The sequence below is a fragment of the Maniola hyperantus genome, chromosome 27 (genome assembly GCF_902806685.2).
Source record: "Maniola hyperantus chromosome 27, iAphHyp1.2, whole genome shotgun sequence".
Taxonomy (NCBI): domain Eukaryota; kingdom Metazoa; phylum Arthropoda; class Insecta; order Lepidoptera; family Nymphalidae; genus Maniola; species Maniola hyperantus.
In genome coordinates, this window is record NC_048562.1 from 2,229,249 (window position 1) to 2,251,106 (window position 21,858).

General features: G+C 36.4%; 1 protein-coding gene and 1 long non-coding RNA gene across 3 annotated transcripts; one reads left to right on the forward strand and one right to left on the reverse strand.

Moving 5' to 3' along the window:
- The first annotated feature begins 1,762 nt into the window (after positions 1 to 1,762).
- Positions 1,763 to 20,028, forward strand: spab (space blanket). 2 transcript variants are annotated; one of them, XM_034982673.2, is made up of 6 exons: positions 1,763 to 1,883; positions 5,046 to 5,193; positions 7,229 to 7,364; positions 13,200 to 13,307; positions 14,782 to 14,918; positions 17,710 to 20,028. In XM_034982673.2, the coding sequence occupies exons 1-6, from the start codon at positions 1,804 to 1,806 to the stop codon at positions 17,827 to 17,829; spliced, it is 729 nt and encodes a 242-aa protein (XP_034838564.2). In that variant the 5' UTR covers positions 1,763 to 1,803; the 3' UTR covers positions 17,830 to 20,028. The 2 variants fall into 2 exon arrangements, with proteins under 2 accessions (XP_034838564.2, XP_069364098.1); XM_069507997.1 differs by lacking the exons at positions 1,763 to 1,883; positions 5,046 to 5,193 and adding an exon at positions 5,353 to 5,499.
- LOC138404314 (uncharacterized) lies at positions 19,710 to 21,528 on the reverse strand. The gene is made up of 2 exons (XR_011238315.1): positions 21,396 to 21,528; positions 19,710 to 20,789 (listed from the first exon to the last, which is right to left on the reverse strand). It is a non-coding gene; the product is annotated as an uncharacterized lncRNA (long non-coding RNA).
- Between the last annotated feature and the right edge of the window lie 330 nt (positions 21,529 to 21,858).

The following is a 21,858-nucleotide window of genomic DNA, read 5'->3' on the forward strand; positions in this document are numbered from 1 at the left end:
GTTTGTAAAGACTTTTTGTAGCATTTTTAAACACTGCACTTCCGTCATCAGAGTTCTATCCGTCAGAATTCCTGCGATTATCTACGACATATTATGTCATATTATGTCATATTATGTACAAAACAATAAGTGCGTAATCGCCGATATTTGGCGAAAACGTGTGCAATTTCAGTAGGGTAGCATTTATGTCACTTCAAATTCAACTTAGGGCGAAAAGCTTAATCAAGTATGACAGCTACCTACGACAAAATGACGAGCTTAAAATCGCAAGCCCACGCGATATACGAATGACGTCACTAGGCACCCCCTGGCTGCCAATATAAACACTACCTAGCACCGACTAGAGGTGGACCACTGCGCAGGTAGCATGTGAAAAATCATATGATAAGCTTTTTCATACTATATGCTACTTTACTTAAAGTAGCCTGTGAAAAATCACTAATCTCTTATATTTCTCTCTATTATTACTTATATTATAATTATTATCTTTATGTTTTTTATAATTTTTTATAGTGTTTCACCTACACTTGAAGGAAATTTTCTAAATAATTTTAAATACACATCAAAAATTGCGAACCGGCAGGAATCGAACCCGCGTCTCCTGGGATAAAATTATTTAGAAAATATCTTTATGTTCCCTAACAACTTACGTACACCTTAAACCCAGTTTCACTAGCCTTTAAATCCTCTTCAACCTAGTTGCCTGGTAGAGATCGCTTCACGGCGACAAGGCCGCTAATTGTATGTTCTTCTTTTACATGTTTCTTTTTGTGTCTTTTCTTTTTGGTGTACAATAAAGAATATTAAACTTAAAAAAATCTCTTATTACATTTATTTCGCATCATTTTTAAAATTCGCGTGCGCATGGTCTTCACTCAATCTAAGACGCTATAGAGTGTGCGAGCGAGAACAATTGCACCACTGCATACTTCATCATCATCACGATCAACCCATCGCCAGTCCACAGTACTGAGCACGGGTTCTCAATTTTAGGGCGAAAAGCTAAATCAAGTATGACAGCTATGAGCTACCTGCGACAAAATGACGAGCTGAAAATCGCAAGCCCACGCGATGTACGAATGACGTCACTAGGCACCCCTCTGGCTGCCAATATAAAGACTACCTAGCACCTACTACAGGTGGAATATTGCGCAGGTTGCATGTGAAAAATCATATGATAAGCTTTTTCATAGTATAATATGCTACCTTAGATACTTTAAGTAGCCTGTGAAAAATCACGGAGCAAAATATGAAAATTATTACATTAATTAAATACCACTTTATTTTTATTTTCACACGCGCATGATAATCTGCCTAAGTCTAACGCTAAAGAGCGTGTGAGCGTGAACACTCTTCACATCAATTTCAATTTAAGGGCGAAAAGCCAACGAAAAGCTTAATTAAGTATAACAGCTACCTACGACAAAATGACGACGACGAATGACGGGGGGGGGGGGGGGGGGGGGACTGCGCAGGTAACATGTAAAAACTCACTTGAATTTTTTTTTTTTTTAAACTATGTGCTACTGCTATAATTCCTTTACCTACCAAATTTCATGATTCTATGTCAACGGGAAGTACCCTTAAGTTTTCTTGACAGACACGCCGGACAGACGGACAGACAGACAGATAGACAACAAATTGATCCTATATAAGGGTTCCTTTTTCTTTTGAGGTACCTTTTGAGGTTTTCGCCTGCGAAACCACTGTGAAGAAAAATTCATTGAAATGAAAATGTTTTAAAAGTAGCAATGACGCCCATCTCCAAACATCTCTTGCAATATAAACACTACCTACCCACCCATGCGCAATGGATATCCTGGTTATAGATCTGATGAGAGCCAGTCGAACCCCGGCCGTCCAGGAGACCAGACGTGTAACAGGTAAGGAATAGTTCATGTTTATTCTATTTTTAATCCACTCCAGCTATTTTTTTAACTAGACATCTCGCCCCGGTTTTGCTCGTGTGCATTTCTGAACATTCTTTCTTAGGTCGGTTAAAGAGGGAATATAATAAGCAAATTTTTGACTTTTTGGACTTAAGTTTTCACTATAAGTACGTTGATTTATCAATCAGCTCCTTTTAAATAATACTTATTGAGATTTTTAAGTGAATACAGACCGCCTTCACATATTCATTTTCTAACATTTATGTTTATGATCTTATCAATTTCTATTTCATAGAATACAAAGCTTGTTTTTTGCTTTTCACTTACGCACCAGTTTTTTTTTAATCTTTATTTTTGCCGGGGCTTTATCGCAAAAGTGGACGGGTACAGGTGTACGGGTTTGAAATTTGTGTAATCCACGCGGACTATTGTAATAATTTAAAAAAAATCGTGATATTTATTTATTTTTAAAATAATTAGATAATTTTTTTTATTTTATTATTACAATAAAACTTAAAGCTAGCCTTATCTAATTACTATATAAATCATGACCGCGTGGAATGGTGCCAAGAATACTGGCTGCATTTCCGCGCTGGACAGCCAGGCTGATCCGTTGCGCAAAAAATGAGCCAGCCCTTCTGTCACCAGATGATTATTAACGTCACGCTGTACCAAAAGCGATTAATGACGTCACAAGGCGTAAACGACAAATATTTTTCAAATTTTAGGGTTCCGTACCTCAAAAGGAAGAATTCTTATAGGATCACTTTGTTGTCTGTCTGTCTGTCTGTCGGTCTGTCAAGAAACCTACAGGGTACTTCCCGTTGACCTAGAATCATGAAATTTTGCAGGTAGGTAGGTCTCAAAGCAGATATTCGGGGAAAAATCTGAAAACCGTGAATTTTTTGTTACATCAGACAAAAAAATTAAATTGTTGGCATAAACGAATAATTAGTATTTTCAATTTTTTGAAGTAAGATAACAATATCAAGTGGGGTATCATATGAAAGGTTTTCACCTGTGCATTCTAAAACAGGTTTTTATTTATTTTTATGTCGAAAAAATACGACTGTAGTACGGAACCCTCGTTGCACGAGCCTGACTCGCACTTGGCCGGTTTTTATAATAAAAGAAAACAGATCCAATTTTCATACACAAACACAATAGGTATTCGATTATAAAAGAAACATTTAGCATAAAAATTAAGTGTGTCGGATTGAAACACGCAACCCGTGCCTAAAAAATACAATTTTCATTTCGAAAATTGCTTCAAATAACTTAATTGCTTTTTGAGAGCTTTCATTTATGTAGGCTTGGCTACCCAATTAATCTGTTGGAGTGAACCTTTTTTAATATTTTGTATGAAGTTCTGAAACAGTGATTAAATTTTTGATTGAAAACAATTTTTCCATCCTTTACCTAACTAAAAGTTAGGTAGGTCAGCGCAAAAAAAAAATTAACAAAAAATATTTTTAAGTTTTTGCCAAAAAAGAAAATAAATTCAGAATCTGGCCAAATTGGAGTTGGACTCACACACAAAGGGTTCCGTACCATCGTACAAGAAATAACACTTTTTTTTAATTTGTGGCATCCATTACTATTAATTTATATTATCAACACTCTACCTAACATGATTCACGAGATACAGCCCGCTGACAGACAGACGGACGGACGGATGGACGGACGGACGTCGGACAGCGGAGGCTTAGGATGGTACGCCTACGGAACCCAAAAATTCCACTATATTAGGGTTACCCTTTCCTTAAGTGAAGCCCTGTCGATGGAATCAAATCATAATCGGAGTCCCTGATAAAGAAATTTTCATGAATTTTTCACAACCCTTAGAAATATGTTTCATTTCAGCGTATTTAAACTTTTCGAGCGCCTAAAGTTTTTCGTGAGCAAAAATGATTAATTACACTTTTCCTGGAAAATTTACTCAGTAGGTACCTAACTTAACTTTTGTAAAACATAAATTGAACGCGATAAATTAAATTTTAAATAGCTTGTAAAAAAATATTAAAGTTGTTAACAATTTTCGAATTTTCATCATAAAATCTTATATGCTTGTAGTTAAAGTTTGAAAGATTATACTAAATATAGGTAATTTATTAAAATCTTTTCAATACAAAATTTTATATAATTATGTTGCCTAAAAATAAAATAAATACTCATCTATATTTCAGTTATGTTATACTTCGATTCGTTACCTATGTGAATAAGGGTTTCGATTTTTCATCTGAACATACGGAACCCTAACAAACTTTAAACAAAAAGTTCTGGCAAATTACCTAAAAAGATTAATTTGGCTTCACAATTAGTTTTTCTGAACTTTTGTTTCTCTGATTAATTTCGTCTTTTTGACAGAATTCAAGACGAAATCTGTTGGTTTCTTCTAATGACTATACTTTTGCCATCAGAACTTTATCATGTAAACATTAAGTTTTTCTGTAATTACTTATCTGTTTTCAAGAAAAGCTAAAATTCAAAGAGAATTATTAGGAAAGGAATTATTATTTTTATTATGTTTAGGGTTCCGTACCTCAAAAGGAAAAACGGAACCCTTATAGGATCACTTCGTTGTCTGTCTATCTGTCCGTATGTCCGTCTGTCTGTCGTGTCTGTCAAGAAAACCTATAGGGTACTTCCCGTTGACCTAGAATCATGAAATTTGGCAGGTAGATAGGACTTATAGCAGACATTCAGGGAAAAATGTGAAAACCGTGAATTTGTTATTACATTAAATAAAAAAAATTAAATTGTTGTCATGAACTAATAATTAGTATTTCCAATTCTCAAAGTAAAATAACTATATCAAGTGGGGTATCATATAATAGGGCTTCACCTGTGGATTCTAAAACAGATTTCTACTTATTTTTATGAATCATAGTTTTTGATTTATCGTGCAAAATGTCGAAAAAAATTCCCGAGTAAGGAACCCTCGGCGCACCAGTCTGAGCCGCTAGATGGCGCAGCGCCACAACGTCGCGTCGCGTGTGGACTGTGGAAATCCCTACAAGAAACCTGTCCAGCTGTCGGTTGATAATGATGATGATAGTCTAGTAGATACCTGTAAAAATTATGTAGCTACTACCCTGAATTCTTTTCAAATATCTTTTTTTTTTCGCATATATTAAAAGTGATATATTTCCCCAGCACCACCATGGCCGCCAGCGCATTACTGTTCATCGTGTGCCTGGGGTCCGCCCACGCGTGGGGCGGGCTGTTCAACCGCTTCAGCTCCGACATGCTCGCCAACATGGGCTACGGGCGATCCCCTTATCGCCACTACGCCTATGGACAGGTAAGATACCACCATGGCTGCCAGCGCATTACTGTTCATCGTGTGCCCAGTCCGCCCACGCGTGGGGCGGGCTGTTCAACCGCTTCAGCTCCGACATGCTCGCCAACATGGGCTACGGGCGATCCCCTTATCGCCACTACGCTTATGGACAGGTAAGATACCACCATGGCCGCCAGCGCATTACTGTTCATCGTGTGCCTGGGGTCCGCCCACGCGTGGGGCGGGCTGTTCAACCGCTTCAGCTCCGACATGCTCGCCAACATGGGCTATGGGCGATCCCCTTATCGCCACTACGCCTATGGACAGGTAAGATGGCTACTTGACCTAGTTTCCTACTCTCCGTTTTATTACCGGACCACGGGGAATCGTAAAAATCTGCACACTTTATCATCATCAACTGATATACGTTTACTGTTGGACAATGGACATACATAGGGGTCTCTTGTAGGGATTTATTTGACCCCTTTGTTTATTTGACTCCCCAGGGTCTTGCAACAAGCGATGGGGTGACCATGACGATCCTTTTTGTATTTTACTTCGTCCGTGTGGATTTAGGTTTTTTAAAATCCCGGGAATTTATTTTCCGGGATAAAAAGTAGCCCATATATCCGTAATTTCAACTATCTCTATGCCAAAAATCAAGTCGATTGGTTGATTAGTTAGGGCGTGAAGGAAGAACAAACATACAAACACACTTTCGCGTTAATATAATTAGTATAATTGAGTATAGATTTTCCGGCAATTGTCAGTCCTTTTTGAAACAAAAACAAATATTATTTTAGGGCCGCTCGATCGTTTGACGTCAAAGGTCGACGTTTAACGTTGGTAGGTCTACATAACGGCCCCTGTGGCGTGCAGATCATAGAAGCATAAAAGCACTGCTTACCCTAATTGAAGTATTGCAATAAACATTCTTCAACATGACTTGTGTGCATATCATACATGCACCATAGCACTGTTTACCCTAGGTGAAATAGCAAATATGTAAAAGGAACAGTTGTCTTACTGAGTGATTGACTGACTGAATGACTAACTGACGGATCTATAACGCACAGCTCAAAGTACTGGACGGATAGGTGAAATAGCAAATATGTAAAAGGAACAGTTGTCTTACTGAGTGATTGACTGACTGAATGACTAACTGACGGATCTATAACGCACAGCTCAAAGTACTGGACGGATAGGTGAAATAGCAAATATGTAAAAGGAAAAGTTGTCTGACTGATTGATTGACTGACTGAATGACTAACTGACGGATCTATAACGCACAGCTCAAAGTACTGGACGGATAGGGCTGAAATTTGACATGCAGAATAGCTATTATGACTATTTTAGGGCCGCTCGATCGTTTGACGTCAAAGGTCACCGCACAAGTCAAACGAACCGTAAGTGTGACCTTCTGGGGGAAGTGGCGTCCAATGGATTGTTGAAGATCACTTGAAAATTGAACCTTTAGGTGCCTTTAGTTTATATTTAGCGACGCGGCACTTTTAGTACCTCCCATAAGAAAATCTACAGAATTGTGTGGTATTTTTAGGGTTCCGTACATCAAAAGGAAAAAAGGAACCCGTATTGGATCACTTTGTTGTCTGTCCGTCTGTCTGTCAAGAAACCTATAGGGTACTTCCAGTTGACCTAGAATCATGAAATTTGTCAGGCAGGTAAGTCTTATAACACCGTGAATTTGTGGTTTCATCACAAAAAACATTAAAATATTGTGTTCATGAACAAATAATTTTAAATTTCAACATAATATGTATTAATTTACCAAGTGGGATATCATATTATGAAAGGGCTTTACCTGTACATTTTAAAATAGATTTTTATTTCTTTTTATGCATAACAGTTTTTGATTTGTCGTGCAAAATGTAGAAAAAATACGACTGTAGTACGGAACCCTCGGTGCGCGAGTCTGACTCGCACTTGGCCGTTTTTTTAACAAATAACGTTGGTAAGTAACTTATCGAAGGATTACAGATAGATAAATAATTAGATTAATTTCAGGCATAAATAATATATAAGTCCTTGTTACCAGGTTGAACCTGAAGAAATCTATGCCGCCGAGGCACTAGAAGGCAACCGTATAGAGGACGCAGATGACACCCACTGTTTCAGCGCACCCTGTATCAGCAACGGTGACTGCTGCCGCAGACTGATGTGCTTGGAGACAGGTATGTATTTACAGACTGCAATGTAGTAAGACAATCGCATATAGGGTGCAGATGACACCCACTGTTTCAGCGCACCCTGTATCAGCAACGGTGACTGCTGCCGCGGACTGATGTGCTTGGAGACAGGTATGTATTTACAGACTGCAATGTAGTAAGACAATCGCATATAGGGTGCAGATGACACCCACTGTTTCAGCGCACCCTGTATCAGCAACGGTGACTGCTGCCGCGGACTGATGTGCTTGGAGACAGGTATGTATTTACAGACTGCAATGTAGTAAGACAATCGCATATAGGGTGCAGATGACACCCACTGCTTCAGCGCACCCTGTATCAGCAACGGTGACTGCTGCCGCGGACTGATGTGCTTGGAGACAGGTATGTATTTACAGACTGCAATGTAGTAAGACAATCGCATATAGGGTGCAGATGACACCCACTGTTTCAGCGCATCCTGTATCGGCAACGGTTATTGCTGCTGCGGGCTGATATGCTTAGAGACAGGTATGTATGTACAAAGTGTAGCGAGGCAACTGTATAGAAGGTGCAGATGACACCCACTGTTTCAGGGCACCCTGTATCAGCAACGGTTACTGCTGCCACTGACTCATGTGTTTAGAAACCCGTATGTATTATACAGAGTGATAGGGAGGAAACCGCATATAGGGTGCAGATGACACCCACTCTTTCAGCGCACACCCTGTATCAGCAACGGCGGTTGCTACCACGCTTATTTTAAAATAATAGAAATAAAAATAATCTAAACTTGATGTCAAAAGTATGTACCCTAATACCAATAAGTATTATATAATACGATTAAATAATATAAATGCTTTTTATGGAGAAATTATGCTAATTCTGAGATCTGAGCTAAGTTAACTAAGGGTATGCCCGCACTGCGAATTTTTACCGCGCGATTTTATCCGCCGAATTTTGTGACATGATACCTAATATCCGGGTCACAGCTGAAATTCAGCGTCCTGCATTTTATGCGTGTTAACGAATATGATGCAAAACATTATACTGAGATGTGTAGTGTACTTACACTACACCTATTTGGGGTGGTGTCACAGATGAAAACTTTAACTACATTAAGTATGCTTTGTTTTCATCTGTAACACCAATAACAAATAAATTCATTTTCTTTATTTCTTTCTTTGTTTCTAATATGGAAATTGTATGGAACATCACGCACTAACGAAAATAATACGCACAAACTACTTCATATTATAACTAGCTTATGCTCGCGACTTCGTCCGCGTGGACTACACAAATTTCAAACCCCTATTTCACCCCCTTAGGAGTTGAATTTTCAAAAATCCTTTCTTAGCGGATGCCTACGTCATAATAGCTATCTGCATGCCAAATTTCAGCTCGATCCGTCCAGTAGTTTTAGGTGTGCGTTGATAGATCAGTCAGTCAGTCAGTCACCTTTTCATTTTATATATTTAGACTAGCTTATGCTCGCGACTTCGTCCGCGTGGACTACACAAATTTCAGACCCCTATTTCCCTCTTTAGGGTTTGAATTTCCCAAAATCCTTTCTTAGGGGATGCCTACGTCATAATAGCTATCTGCATGCCAAATTTCAGCCCGATCCGTCCAGTAGTTTGAGCTGTGCGTTGATAGATCAGTCAGTCAGTCAGTCAGTCACCTTTTCCTTTTATATATTTAGATGATTTCCATGTCAGGGATTTCTGCGAGAAAAATCGCGCGGTGAATTTTCGCAGTGCGGACATACCCTTAAGCATTTGTAATACTAAGAAATAAAAATAAAGAATGTAAACTTGACGTCAGCAGAATGTATAATAGTTTGTGATTGAAAAATAAAAATGCTTAGAATGAAGAAATTATGCTAATCCTGTTGCCTTGGCATTTCTTGTTAAGAACATAACCTTTGGGAAAGCACGCAAAAATGTAGCTTATTTATAGCTTACTATAAAGCTGTGATAGCCTAGTGGTTAGGACGTCCGACTTCTAATCGCCTCTAACTTTTCGGAGTTATGTGCGTTTTAAGTAATTAAATGTCACAAACATCGTGAGGAAACCCTGAGAGTTCTCCAAAAAGTTCCCAAAGAAGTGTGAAGTCTGCCAACCAGCACATGGCCAGCGTGAAAGACTATGGCCAAAACCCTTCTCACTCTGAGAGGAGACCCGTGCTCTGTAGTGAGCCGGTGATGGGTTGATCCAATTCACAGAGTACTTTTTACATATGGAAATCCAATTTCATCCACTATGTATGTTTTAAAAATCCCGTAAGAACTTCTTCCGGAATAAAATTTAGCCTATGTGTGAATTCAGGGTATAAGCTAGGTACGGTACCCTAATAAATCTAAATATATAAAAGGAAAAGGTGACTGACTGACTGACTGACTGACTGACTGATCTATCAACGCACAGCTCAAACTACTGGACGGATCGAGCTGAAATTTGGCATGCAGCTAGCTATTATGACGTAGGCATCCGCTAAGAAAGGATTTTTGAAAATTCAACCCCTAAAGGGGTGAAATAGAGGTTCGAAATTTGTGTAGTCCACGCGGACGAAGTCGCGGGCATAAGCTAGTAATAATAATAATAATAATAAATAAATAAATAAATTCTTTATTAAGGCAACCAGAGCCATATTTTGTTAGTATAGACAATTCTTAAAAACTATGTTAGTATAATCATTTTATTATCATTTTATTTATACAACTATCATACTATAATAAATACAGTCACAATAAGGGCGCAAACAACAAGATTTTGTGATCACTTTCAAGCCCTCATAAAGGCCGCACAAAACCTTGTAATTCGAGTAGCACAAATAAAGGTGCGCCATTTTGAATCTTTGACCATTAACCTTAATTAAACTACGAAGCAAACTCATGGTGAATTTCATGGTGAGGAAATTACGATTACATGATCTATACTAATATTATAAAGAGGTAATGTCGTTAAGTTTGTTTGTAGGGGGTAATCTCTGTAACTACAGAACCGATTTTGAAAATTTTTTCACCAATAGTAAACTACATTATTCCTGAGTGACATAGGCTATATTATATACACGTGGGCGAAGCCGCGGGGATCAGATAGTCTAAATATATAAAAGGAAAAGGTGACTGACTGACTGACTGACTGATCTATCAACGCACAGCTCAAACTACTGGACGGATCTGGCTGAAATTTGGCATGCAGATAGCTATTGTGACGTAAGCATCCGCTAAGCAAGGATTTTTGAAAATTCAACCCTTAGGGGGGTGAAAAAGAGGTTTGAAATTAGTGTAGTCCACGCGGACGAAGTCGCGAGCATGAGCTAGTTACTTATAATTTTGTTGAGTAAACAATTTTTCACCATTCAAACACCTTTGGGTGAGACCTTATCTGAGGCACAGAGGAAAAACGGAATTTTCCTCTGTGTCTGAGGGCTACAATATGTAGGTATACCAGGTCTATTTAATTGTTGATATTTGTTCTTTATCTGTATTATTAATATTTTTCTGTGTTCCTTATATAATTTATGTCAGCACTCAACAACTTAACGGCAATAAAATTTATGATTTGATTTGATTTGACTTGCCGGAGGAAACTTCTGCAAGTTTTATTGTCAGTAAATAACTAAGTACTTGACCTATATATACTACTTAGCATACTTAATATTGTATCTAAGTTATTGTGACTAACCCATGATAACCTGCGACTTGAATAGATAATAACAAATTGACTTCAATCGGTCATTTCAAAAAACGCATAAGTCACTCAATTGGAATTTTTCGGAAATCAATAAAAAACCGGGCCAAGTGCGAGTCAGGCTGCGCTCTTATAGGTTTTTTTATTCAGATACAAGTTAGCCCTTGACCGCAATCTCACCTGGTGGTACCTAAGTATTAAAAAAAAAAAAAAAAAATTCAAATAAACTTTTACAAGTACTTCCGAATAGTCGGATGCATCTACCACTGGTTCGGAATGCCTTTCCTACCGAGAAGAACCAGCAAGAAACTCGGCGGTTGCTCTTTTTAAATATTTGATATAGGTACAAGATTAGTGATGATGCAGTCTAAGATGGAGGCTGGTTAATCTGGAAGGGATATGGTATGGCTTTTGGTTTCTACACGGCACGGTTTTGGTTACAGCTTAAAAACTACTTGTTTTTGGATTTAAGTTTCTTTGTTTTTGTCTTGTTTATTTCATGTTTTGTGTGCAGTAAAGTTACGAGTATGTGAAGTGAAAAAACTGGCCAAGTGCGAGTCAGGCTCGCACCAAGAAGGCTCCGTACTACAGTCGTATTTTTTCGTCATTTTGCACGATAATTCGAAAACTATGATGCATAAAAATAAATAAAAATCTGTTTTAGAATTCACAGATGAAGCCCTTTCATATTATATCCCACTTGATATAGTTATCTTACTTTGAAAATTGAAAATACTAATTATTAGTTCATGATCACAATTTAATTTTTTTTATGTGTTGTAACCACAAATTCACGGGTTTCAGATTTTTCCCCTATAAGACCTACCTACCTGCCAAATTTCATGATTCCAGGTCAACGGGAAGTACCTTGTAGGTTTCTTGACAGACCGACAGACAGACAACAAAGTGATACTATAAGGGTTCCGTTTTTCTTTTTAAGGTACGGAACCCTAAAAAGTATTTTTTTGAAAAATTGGACTTATGCAGTTTTTGAAATGACTTAGTTATAGTTCAGAATTTTAGCGAGCAAGCGATTTCAACGTTTCTGTAGACAAGACAGTCAAATATTAAATAACAAATTGTGTATTCATCAAATTAAATTATAAATGTGCAGTGATGGCAATTATTAATATTTTATCAAGTGTTATTTTGCTGATAAGTGCATCTGCAAAATCTGTTGACGAGAAAGATTACTATGTAATCGATTTAGGCACCGATATAATACATAATGGTGAACATATTAATGCTGGAATTAAACTAACAGCTGAAATCTACATATTATATAAAATTCAAAGTCCTGATTGTTATCAGCTAGTTATTATAATAATACTAGAGCTAATGCCGCGATTTCATACGCGTGGATTTGTTTTTAAAAATCCCGTGGGAACTCTTTGATTTCCTGGGATAAAAAGTAGCCTATGTGTTAATCCAGGGTATAATCTATCTCCATTATAAATTTCAGCCAAATCCGTTCTGTAGTTTTTGCGTGATTGAGTAACAAACATCCAAACATCAACACTTTCACAATTATAATATTACTAACTGATGCCCGCGACTTCGATCGCGTGGACTTAAGTTTTTTTTTAAATCCCACGAGAACTGTTGGGCCGGGAAAAGCTAGCAGACAGACAGACACACTTTCGCATTTATAATATTAAGTACTAGTTGATGCCCGCGACTTCATCCGCTTGAAATTAGGTTTTTAAAAATCCCGTGGGAACCCTTTGATTTTTCGGGATAAAAAGTAGCCTATGTCCTTCCCCGGGATGCAATACCAAGTTTCGTCAAAATCGGTTGAACGGATGGGCCGTGACCTTTCACAGCCGAAGACAGACCGAGCAGACAGACAGACAGACGGACAGACAGACAGACACACTTTCGCATATATAATAGGTATTAAGTATGGATTAGGATATTAGGATTAGGATTATATTATTATTTTAATATTACAATAAAACTTAAAGCTAGCCTTATCTAATTACTATATAAATCATGACCGCGTGGAATGGTGCCAAGAATACTGGCTGCATTTCCGCGCTGGACAGCCAGGCTGATCCGTTGCGCAAAAAATGAGCCAGCCCTTCTGTCACCAGATGAGGCTATTAATCGCGGTATTATAATTAGTGTAGATAGAGATAATATAAAGTGAAAGTTTTTCTTACGTAGAAGACGGAGGGCGCTGCCTCCCCGCCTTCACTGGCCGCAAGATGGGGGAAATGTGCAACAGGGAGAACCAGTGTGATGCTGGACTGGTCTGCGAGGAGGTGGTTCCAGGTGAGACAACAACTATTTTTAGGCTTTCGTACCTCTACGTGATCAAAACAGAAATGAGGAGATCCGTAGAAGAACTGGAGTAACCGACATAGCTCAGCGGGTTGCGAAGCTGAAGTGGCAATGGGCAGGGCACATAGTTCGTACAACCGATAGACGTTGGGGTCCCAAGGTGCTGGAATGGCAACCACGCACCGGAAGACGCAGCGTTGGAAGCCCCCCCCCCCCACTAGGTGGACGGACGACATCAGATGAGTCGCAGGGAGTCGCTGGATGGCGGCGGCGCAAGACCGTAGCGTGTGGAAGTCCCTACAAGAGACCTATGTCCAGCAGTGGACGTCTATTGATTTGTATTTGTATTGTGTTAGGTTCACTTTGTTATCCGTCGTATATAGGCATACAGACATCAAAGTGATCCTATAAGGGTACTTTTTTTCCTTTTCATGTACGGAACCCTAAAAATGTTTTTTTTATATTTGTCGTAATCATCCCTTTACTCGTGGCAGGAGTAAAGGGATGATTTATGCTAACATGTGGCGGGCGCGAGCGTGCCACGTACGAGGCGCGGACGAGGCGCGGATTCAATACATCATGAACATTTTATATGAAACAGTTTATGCTTCACCGTGTGCCGTCCGTGTTGACGGACGCATCAAGGGCACAGGTTTTCAAAAAGGAGATGAAATTGTATGGGCGTGTGCCCCAGAATGTACAGAGATGATATGTGTGCCATTTAATAGTAAACATCTTCTATTTTAAGAAAAAAAAGTTGCATGCTATTTTGCAGTCGTGACATTGTCGGCTTGATAGAGCCTCAATAGCTCAACTGATAAAGGAGTGGACTGAAAACCGAAAGGTCGACGGTTCAAACCCCGCCCGTTGCACTATTGTCGTACCTATCCTAGCACAAGCCTGACGCTTAGTTGGAGAGGAAAGGGGAATATTAGTCATTCAACATGGCTCATATTTAAAAAAAAAAAGTTTTAAGTTGACAGGCATAAAAAGACTTCCATCCAGGGCCGTGAAGTAAAAAAAGGGAAAATCTTAGACAAAATCGATTTAAATTCTTATTTTTTTCAATTATTTTCAGCGACTGCTTTTGAATGTAAATAGTTATTCAAAATTTATTGTATACTAGATAATGCCCGCGACTTCGTTCGCGTGGATTTAGGTTTTTAAAAATCCCGTGGGAACTCTTTGATTTTCCAGGATAAAAAATAGCCTATGTCCTTCCCCGGGATGCAAGCTATCCCTATACCAAATTTTGTCAAAATCGGTTGAACGGATACGCCGTGAAAGGCTAGCAGAAAGACAGGCAGACAGACGGACAGACAGACACACTTTCTCATTTATAATATTAAGTATGGATTTTATCTAAATTTATTATAGTACCTTTATATTTGTTCAGCCTGGGGCAAATTTTGTCCACCTCATTTCCACGGTCCACGGTTCACGGACAACATTTTTTTTTTCTTAGGGGAGATGCATGTTTGCCGCCCACCCACCATCGGACATAAGCAATACAATGATGACTGCACGGCGTCTAGTGAGTGTGACATCACCCGAGGACTATGCTGCATCATGCAACGCAGGCACCGCCAAAAGCCTAGGAAGGTAGGAACCTAATTTTTTTAAATTTTAATAATCTAGCATAATAAATAACATACTAATAACCGACAATCAGCTTATGACTCCACACAGCCGCACGGTATACTATGATAAAACTCTTTCACCACTAACTGTGTCAAGCTCTGGAATTCTCTCCCAGCTGAAAAACGTCAGGCGAAATCCTTAAACACCTACAAAAAATTTGAAGAACTATTATTTATCTATGTAAACAGAATTATGTAGTATATTATAGAGATATGTATATTGGTGTATATACAGGAAGATTTTTTTGGTTTTGCACAAATTTTTTTTGGTGGTTCTGTATCGTTAATAGAACACATTTCCATTCACAATTTTGTACCTTTTTTGAAATATTTTTTTAACCTTAAAATAAGCAAATCATGGTCATACTATTCGTAACCAAAGCACGCTACAAGCACGCTAGCTGACTCTGACGTTTTCCCTTAAAAAAAAGTACTAAGTTCGCATCTTAGACGATATTAAAGCGCGCAGAGGTCAACGGCCGCCGCGCGCGTCATCGGGTCACTTTGGATATGGAATATGTATGTACCTAAAATGCTAAAAAAACCTTTTCCTCAGCTTATTCTCAACATCCAATTACCCGGCAATCTTTCTGTAATATACATAAAATAGGTACTATTATGTAAAATGAAATTGATACAGAATATTATATACTTAATATACGATCTCTTTTTCTTATTTTTATACTTAGGGCTGTCGCTTAACGGCTTTGTATTTTTTTCCAACAAATATTTACTTAAATAATTTTAAATAGGTACATAATCAAAAATTGCGGAACCGGCAGAATTCGAATCTGCGTCTCCTCGGATCGCGCCCGACGCTCTGACTGTTAAGCCACGGTTCGCTTGCTGCCTGTGATGAGTGATATGTATGTTCACTCAGTACTGAAGCGACTGTTAGTGCCATCTAGTAGACATCACATATTTGCTTTTTACTATATTTCAGTCGATTCAGTACTGAGTGAACATACATATCACAAATTTCATCACTGGCAGCAAGCGAACCGTGGCTTAGCGGACAGAGCGTCACCGCGATCCCAGGAGACACAGGTTCGAATCCTGCCGGTTCCGCAATTTTTGTAATGTATTTAAAATTATTTAGAAATTTCCTTGAAGTGTAGGTAAAACACTATAAAAATTATAAAAATATTTACTTGAATTTATATTTAAAAAGTAATTTTTAGTTGCGAGATTCTATGAAGTAACAGTATGTGACGTCACCTCATAATGACGCCCTGTTTTAGTTTAATCGATCAATTAAAATGCTTATTATACTACACTTAAAAAACAAAGGGATTTTACGTATTTTGGAAGACAATACTTAAACTCTATTTAATAATTACTGAGAAATAATTTATTTTTGATATAGGCAAATCTAGCAATCCACACATGGCCAATGTGGTAGACTATGGCCAAACCCTTCTCACTCCGAGAGGAGACCCGTGCTTTGTAGTGAGCCGGTGATGGGTTGATCATGATGATGATGATAATGATAGGCAAATACTCAGTTAGAGCCAACCCTAGCATACCTCGCCTAAGTTATTGGATAACGTCGCTTTTATTCAATTTCTCACAAAGTATACCCACCAGCCGTGAAAGCTTTTTCATCCCTCGTGAATAAATTACGAAAACGCTACCTTTACGTGGGAAAATTGTTTCGGAAAAATTTAAACATGCCTATCATTCTCTATTTTAATTACTCATGTTTTTCAGGAATTTAGATTTATTAGGCACTGTTTTTCTATATATAAAAGGAAAAGCTGTGTATTTACTGGACGTATTTCTATTGACATTGTTCTGAGGAGGTTTTAAGTGTTCTGATTGATTTATGTATTATTTAATTTATTACTGTGACAAGGTTTTATATATATACATATTTTTTTGTAAAATAAGCAAATTTAAAATAATAATTAAAAATTACATAAAATCATTCTAACATAATATTGCATGCCTTAGTATATAAGGTATTTGGCTGTACTTACCACAATGTATGACTAAGAACCATTGTTAACCCAAATAAGCAATAAATAATTTGATTTGATTTGATTTGATTTGACGGATCGGGCTGAAATTTGGCATACAGATACTCGTAGCAGTTATGACGTAGACATCTGCTACGAAAGGATTTTTGAAAATTCAACCAAGGGGTATGAAATTTGTGTAGTCCACGCGGATAAAGTCGCGGGAATAAGCTTCTTTAATAAAAATGCCTATCATCTCTGTTTTAATTATACCTTTTCATGTTTTTTTTTTTTAATTTGGTTTGATTGATATGAGGTAAATTATGATGTTTTTCTCTTAACTAAATTTTGAATATCTGTATCCTTTTTTTAAATATTTCTAGAAAGGACGGAACATTAAATTTCAATTAAATATTCGAAATTTTGGTCGTTTAGCGTGAACTATGGCTCAAGTTGTTTTCATTCTGAGAGGGCACCCGTGCTCAGTAGTGGGCCAGTACGCAGCGATGGGGTTTTTTTTAAATAAAAATAGCGAGCAAACGTGCAGGCGGGCACTTATGCTAAGGGAATACAACAACTGACAATCAAAAAGAGTAATTTGTTACCTACTTTGAATAAATCATTTGAATTTATGAATTTTGAATTTTGATTACAACCGCCCATGAACATTATTTGCAGCACTAGAGGAACCGCCAATGCGTTGCCGGCCTCTCAGAATTTGTTAGTCCACCCCTTGAATAACCCCATGTTGTAATCTAGTGGGTTGATGAGACTAAATACGTTCTTTAATTTCAGAGCTGTGGTTACTTCAAAGAGCCGCTCGTCTGCATCGGCCCCGTCGCAACAGACCAGATCAGAGAAATCGTCCAACACACGGCCGGAGAGAAGAGGATCGGAGTGTATAGGATGCATTAAACCTCCTACAAAATATGGCTAGAGCAGACTTGCGATTTTTAGTCGAGCGACACAACGACTTCTGTCTTCAACTTACTTTGAGTTCTTTAAAAAAAAATTGGAGGACAACTTACTTATGATATTGTTAACAACAACTGGATTGAAAGGCTTACTTACTTATAAGGAGTACAGCTTGTAAAAACTTGGCAGTTACTATTTCAATAGAAACCATACCAATGGACTTTGACTTTGAAAGGTGTCAAACTTGAAAAAATAGAATGAAAAATCATTTATAGACAATAATATCAAAAAATAACATTTTTGTTGTTTGATTATGTAATTGATCTATTAAATTATATAAACAAATATTCAACTACAAATTTTATGGCTTGGAAGAAAAACATTGAATGAGTGGGAAAAGTGAAAAGGATTATTATCTGGATTGGATTGGATCATATTGGATATACCCAATAACGAAACTCACTTACGTTTAGAACGTTCTAGTCTTCATAATTTATAACCTATCTGGTCTACTATAAACTTGTCAAAATAAAAAAGTAACTTTGTATCGTAAGTCGCATGTCTGCTCTGGGATTAATTTTTTTATTTAATTTTACAGAGAGTAAAGTAAGACTGTGATTTGTCTGTAACTTGATTCTTGCCTTATTCCTGCTTCATGCCTTCAAGATTTGTTCTTAAGTCTTACTTTACTCAAAGTAAAATGCGGCATTTTAAATCGTTTATGAATTTAAAAAATCCAAACTGAAAAATTATACTAATTAGAAAAAAATTTAAGTAAAGGCATTTATGCTTCTCCTATATATTTTTTTCTAAATTAAGCTCATACATCAAGAATAAACTAAAAAGTATTTTTTTTATTTATAAACGGTTTAAATATAAATTGAGGATATACAATAATAAAATTATGGAAAATGTCAGAATTATAATTCTGCAATTATTTTCTTCAAACTATTATAATTAGTATAAAAAGTCATTATTGTATTTCCTCAATATACAGAAAATTATTTGAAAATACGACCTTTGACTTAAAACGATTGAAAGGAATTCTGTCAAGGAATTGAATTTTATTGCAATACTCTACTATTATTTAAAAAAAAGTTACCTATATCTACGAAAAACCTCTTAACAAAGCACAAAATACTATATTTTTATATTCCATAACTATGACTATAGATTTATTTTCCATAAAAATGCAATTTTTAATAGAAAAAGTTTAAAAAAAACTTTCAATTTTTACATTAACGATCGTATTTTCAATTTACGATTTTGAAAAATAAAAAAACCAGTTCAAACGCTTTGAAATACGGCCACCGATTTGCCCTTTAATTTTGAATTTTAGAAGCTTTGAGAAAAATCCAAAAAAGTGTAGAGAGACGTGATTTTTTTTTAAAAATTTTATTACTTATTAAAATTATTATTGAAATTACAATGTGAGTAGTTGTTAGTATAAAAAAATAACCTTATTAAACTAATAAATGTTATAACTATTCTTATGAATGTTAAATCACCGTGTTATTATTATTATTACTTATAGTAAATTTTAACATGTTTAACCTTTAATATTAAAACTAGGTTAACTTAATTAAAGTCTTCATTATCGAAACTTAAACATATCAGTATCGCTGGCTGAGGCATTTATATAAAAAAATAGTTATAAAAAATAATTGATGTGTAAAAGTGTCGTTTTACTGAATTATAGAATACAATACCATTTAGAATACATAAGAGTAACCTTTCGCTTAGATTATTCTAAAAAAGATAATGTTAAGTGACTCGATTAATCTAGGTGCCTAGGTAAAACATATCATTATAAATGTAACTTTTTTTTAAATATATTCCTAGTTATATAGAAAAAATATAAGCATATCACATTTTTCTTAAAAAAACTATAGTTAAGCGTATGGTGTCTAAGTATTTTCTTAAAGTTGTATAGCGAAAAAAAAGATATTTTTCTGCCAAAAAAATATGTAACCACTGTTAAAGATATGAGATATCTTATTTGTTTCCGGTTAAAAATTATACAGTTTTACTAAAAATGGCCTAAAATGCTTATATTTTAGAAAAAAATAGATCGTTTCCGGTTGATGATACTCAAAATGTTTACATAGTTTAAAAATTATTATGAAAAAGTTGTTTATGCTAAGAAACTTAACTTGTGTATTTAATATATGTGTTATATTATACAAATCATGTCGGCAATGTTTTTTATTACTCTACTTTTTATTCGCACGACGAGGCACAACCCTACTCGATTTTAAATAATAAATAGTTAACCGAAGGGATAACCATTACAACTGGATACAAAATTTAATTGTTCAATATTAAAGACCATAATATTTTTACATTAGAATATTATATGAATAGAAAATTCCAGAAGATTTAGAGCTTATAAATGATTATTTTTATAGGTGAACGTTTAAAAACAATCAGTTATTTATTTTTATATGGGATTTTTTATGGGGTAAGTTGTAACTTCAAATATAATAATATTATAGTGATCTCTTTTCAATTTTCTATGGGTAGTAATAATAATAACATAGAGTTACAAGGGTAACAATCAGTAGGTAGTCATTCTTAACTTAGGAAGAAAAGAAACAGACCTAAACGTTGCATTATTTAACAAAAATAAATATCACAATTATTTTTAAAATAAGTAGGTACCTATAGTGTATACAGTTTTTTCAATTTTAATATTTTATTTTATTTTTCGATAACCTGTAAGTTCTGATGAATAAAGTCCAATTTATTAAGGCGGTTGAAAAATTTACACTATGGAGAAAAATCTGTTTTATATGAATTCAACCAAAGAAAGGCGGACGTCCGAAAAAGGGCGGTCTATAGAAGCCCCCGAAGCCACCGTACCCTATGAAAGGACGTGGGAAGCCATAGCCGTACCCACCGTACCCACCGTACCCACCGAACCCGCGTCCGTATCCTCCATACCAGTGGCAGCTGATAGTCTGGAAAACAAGTCGCATTGATATAATAATTGATAGTAGGTATAGTTGACAGATCACAAAAAAAGGCATCGCTCAAGTGGCCAGGTTTTTGTAAAATGAGACCAAAAATATTTATTCTGAAACTAGCTGAACCGCCCCGGCTTCGCTCGGGTGGAGTTTAGAAAATTGAGGGGGAGGTTGAATTAAATTTTTCTCTCCGTAAAAACCATCTCCGTACTTCAAGGAATATTATAAAAAAAGAATTAGTGAAATCGGTTCAGCGGTTCTCGAGATTTGCGATGAGTTCATTTTTATATTATAGACAAAACTCAATATCTTAAAGACTTATTTGAAACTAGGTTATGCTCGCTACTTCGTCCGCGTGGACTACACAAATTTGAACCCCCTATTTCACCCCCTTGGTGCTTGAATTTTGAAAAATACTTTCTCAGCGGATGCCTGCGTCATAATAGCTATCTACATGCTAAAGTTCAGCCCGATCCGTCCTGCAGTTTGAACTGTGCGTTGATAGATCAGTCAGTCAGTCAGTCACATTTTCCTTTTATATATTTATAGATATATATACGAAGCCTACCACAACAAAAAATAAAAACACTTAAGGCTCACCTGAATTAATAAAACGATCGTGAAAAATAAAATTAGAGATTTAGCGAAAGACATTTTTATAAAAATTACACAATATTACACAATATTACACAATATTACGACCGTAATCTGTAATACTCCTTCAACAATTACATGAAATGGAAAATGCGCTCTTTTATAAAACGTCTTTTAGAATTAAGTAAAAACAAATTGACTTCGATACTACAGATTTAACAGGCAGTTCTTATACTCTCAGAAATAAGGTTGAAAATGACTCTATTTTGAGTTTAGTAAGCGCAAATAAATTACCATGCTCATGGTTTTTCTATTTACTTTGACAAGTGTATGAGAAAATGGAATAAGACATCAACCTTTTGGTATCCATACTAATATTATGCGAAAGAGTGTCTGTCTGTTTGTCTGTTACGTGTTTCACGGCTCAACTATTACCTTGTACCCTGGAAAAGGACATCACATAGGATAC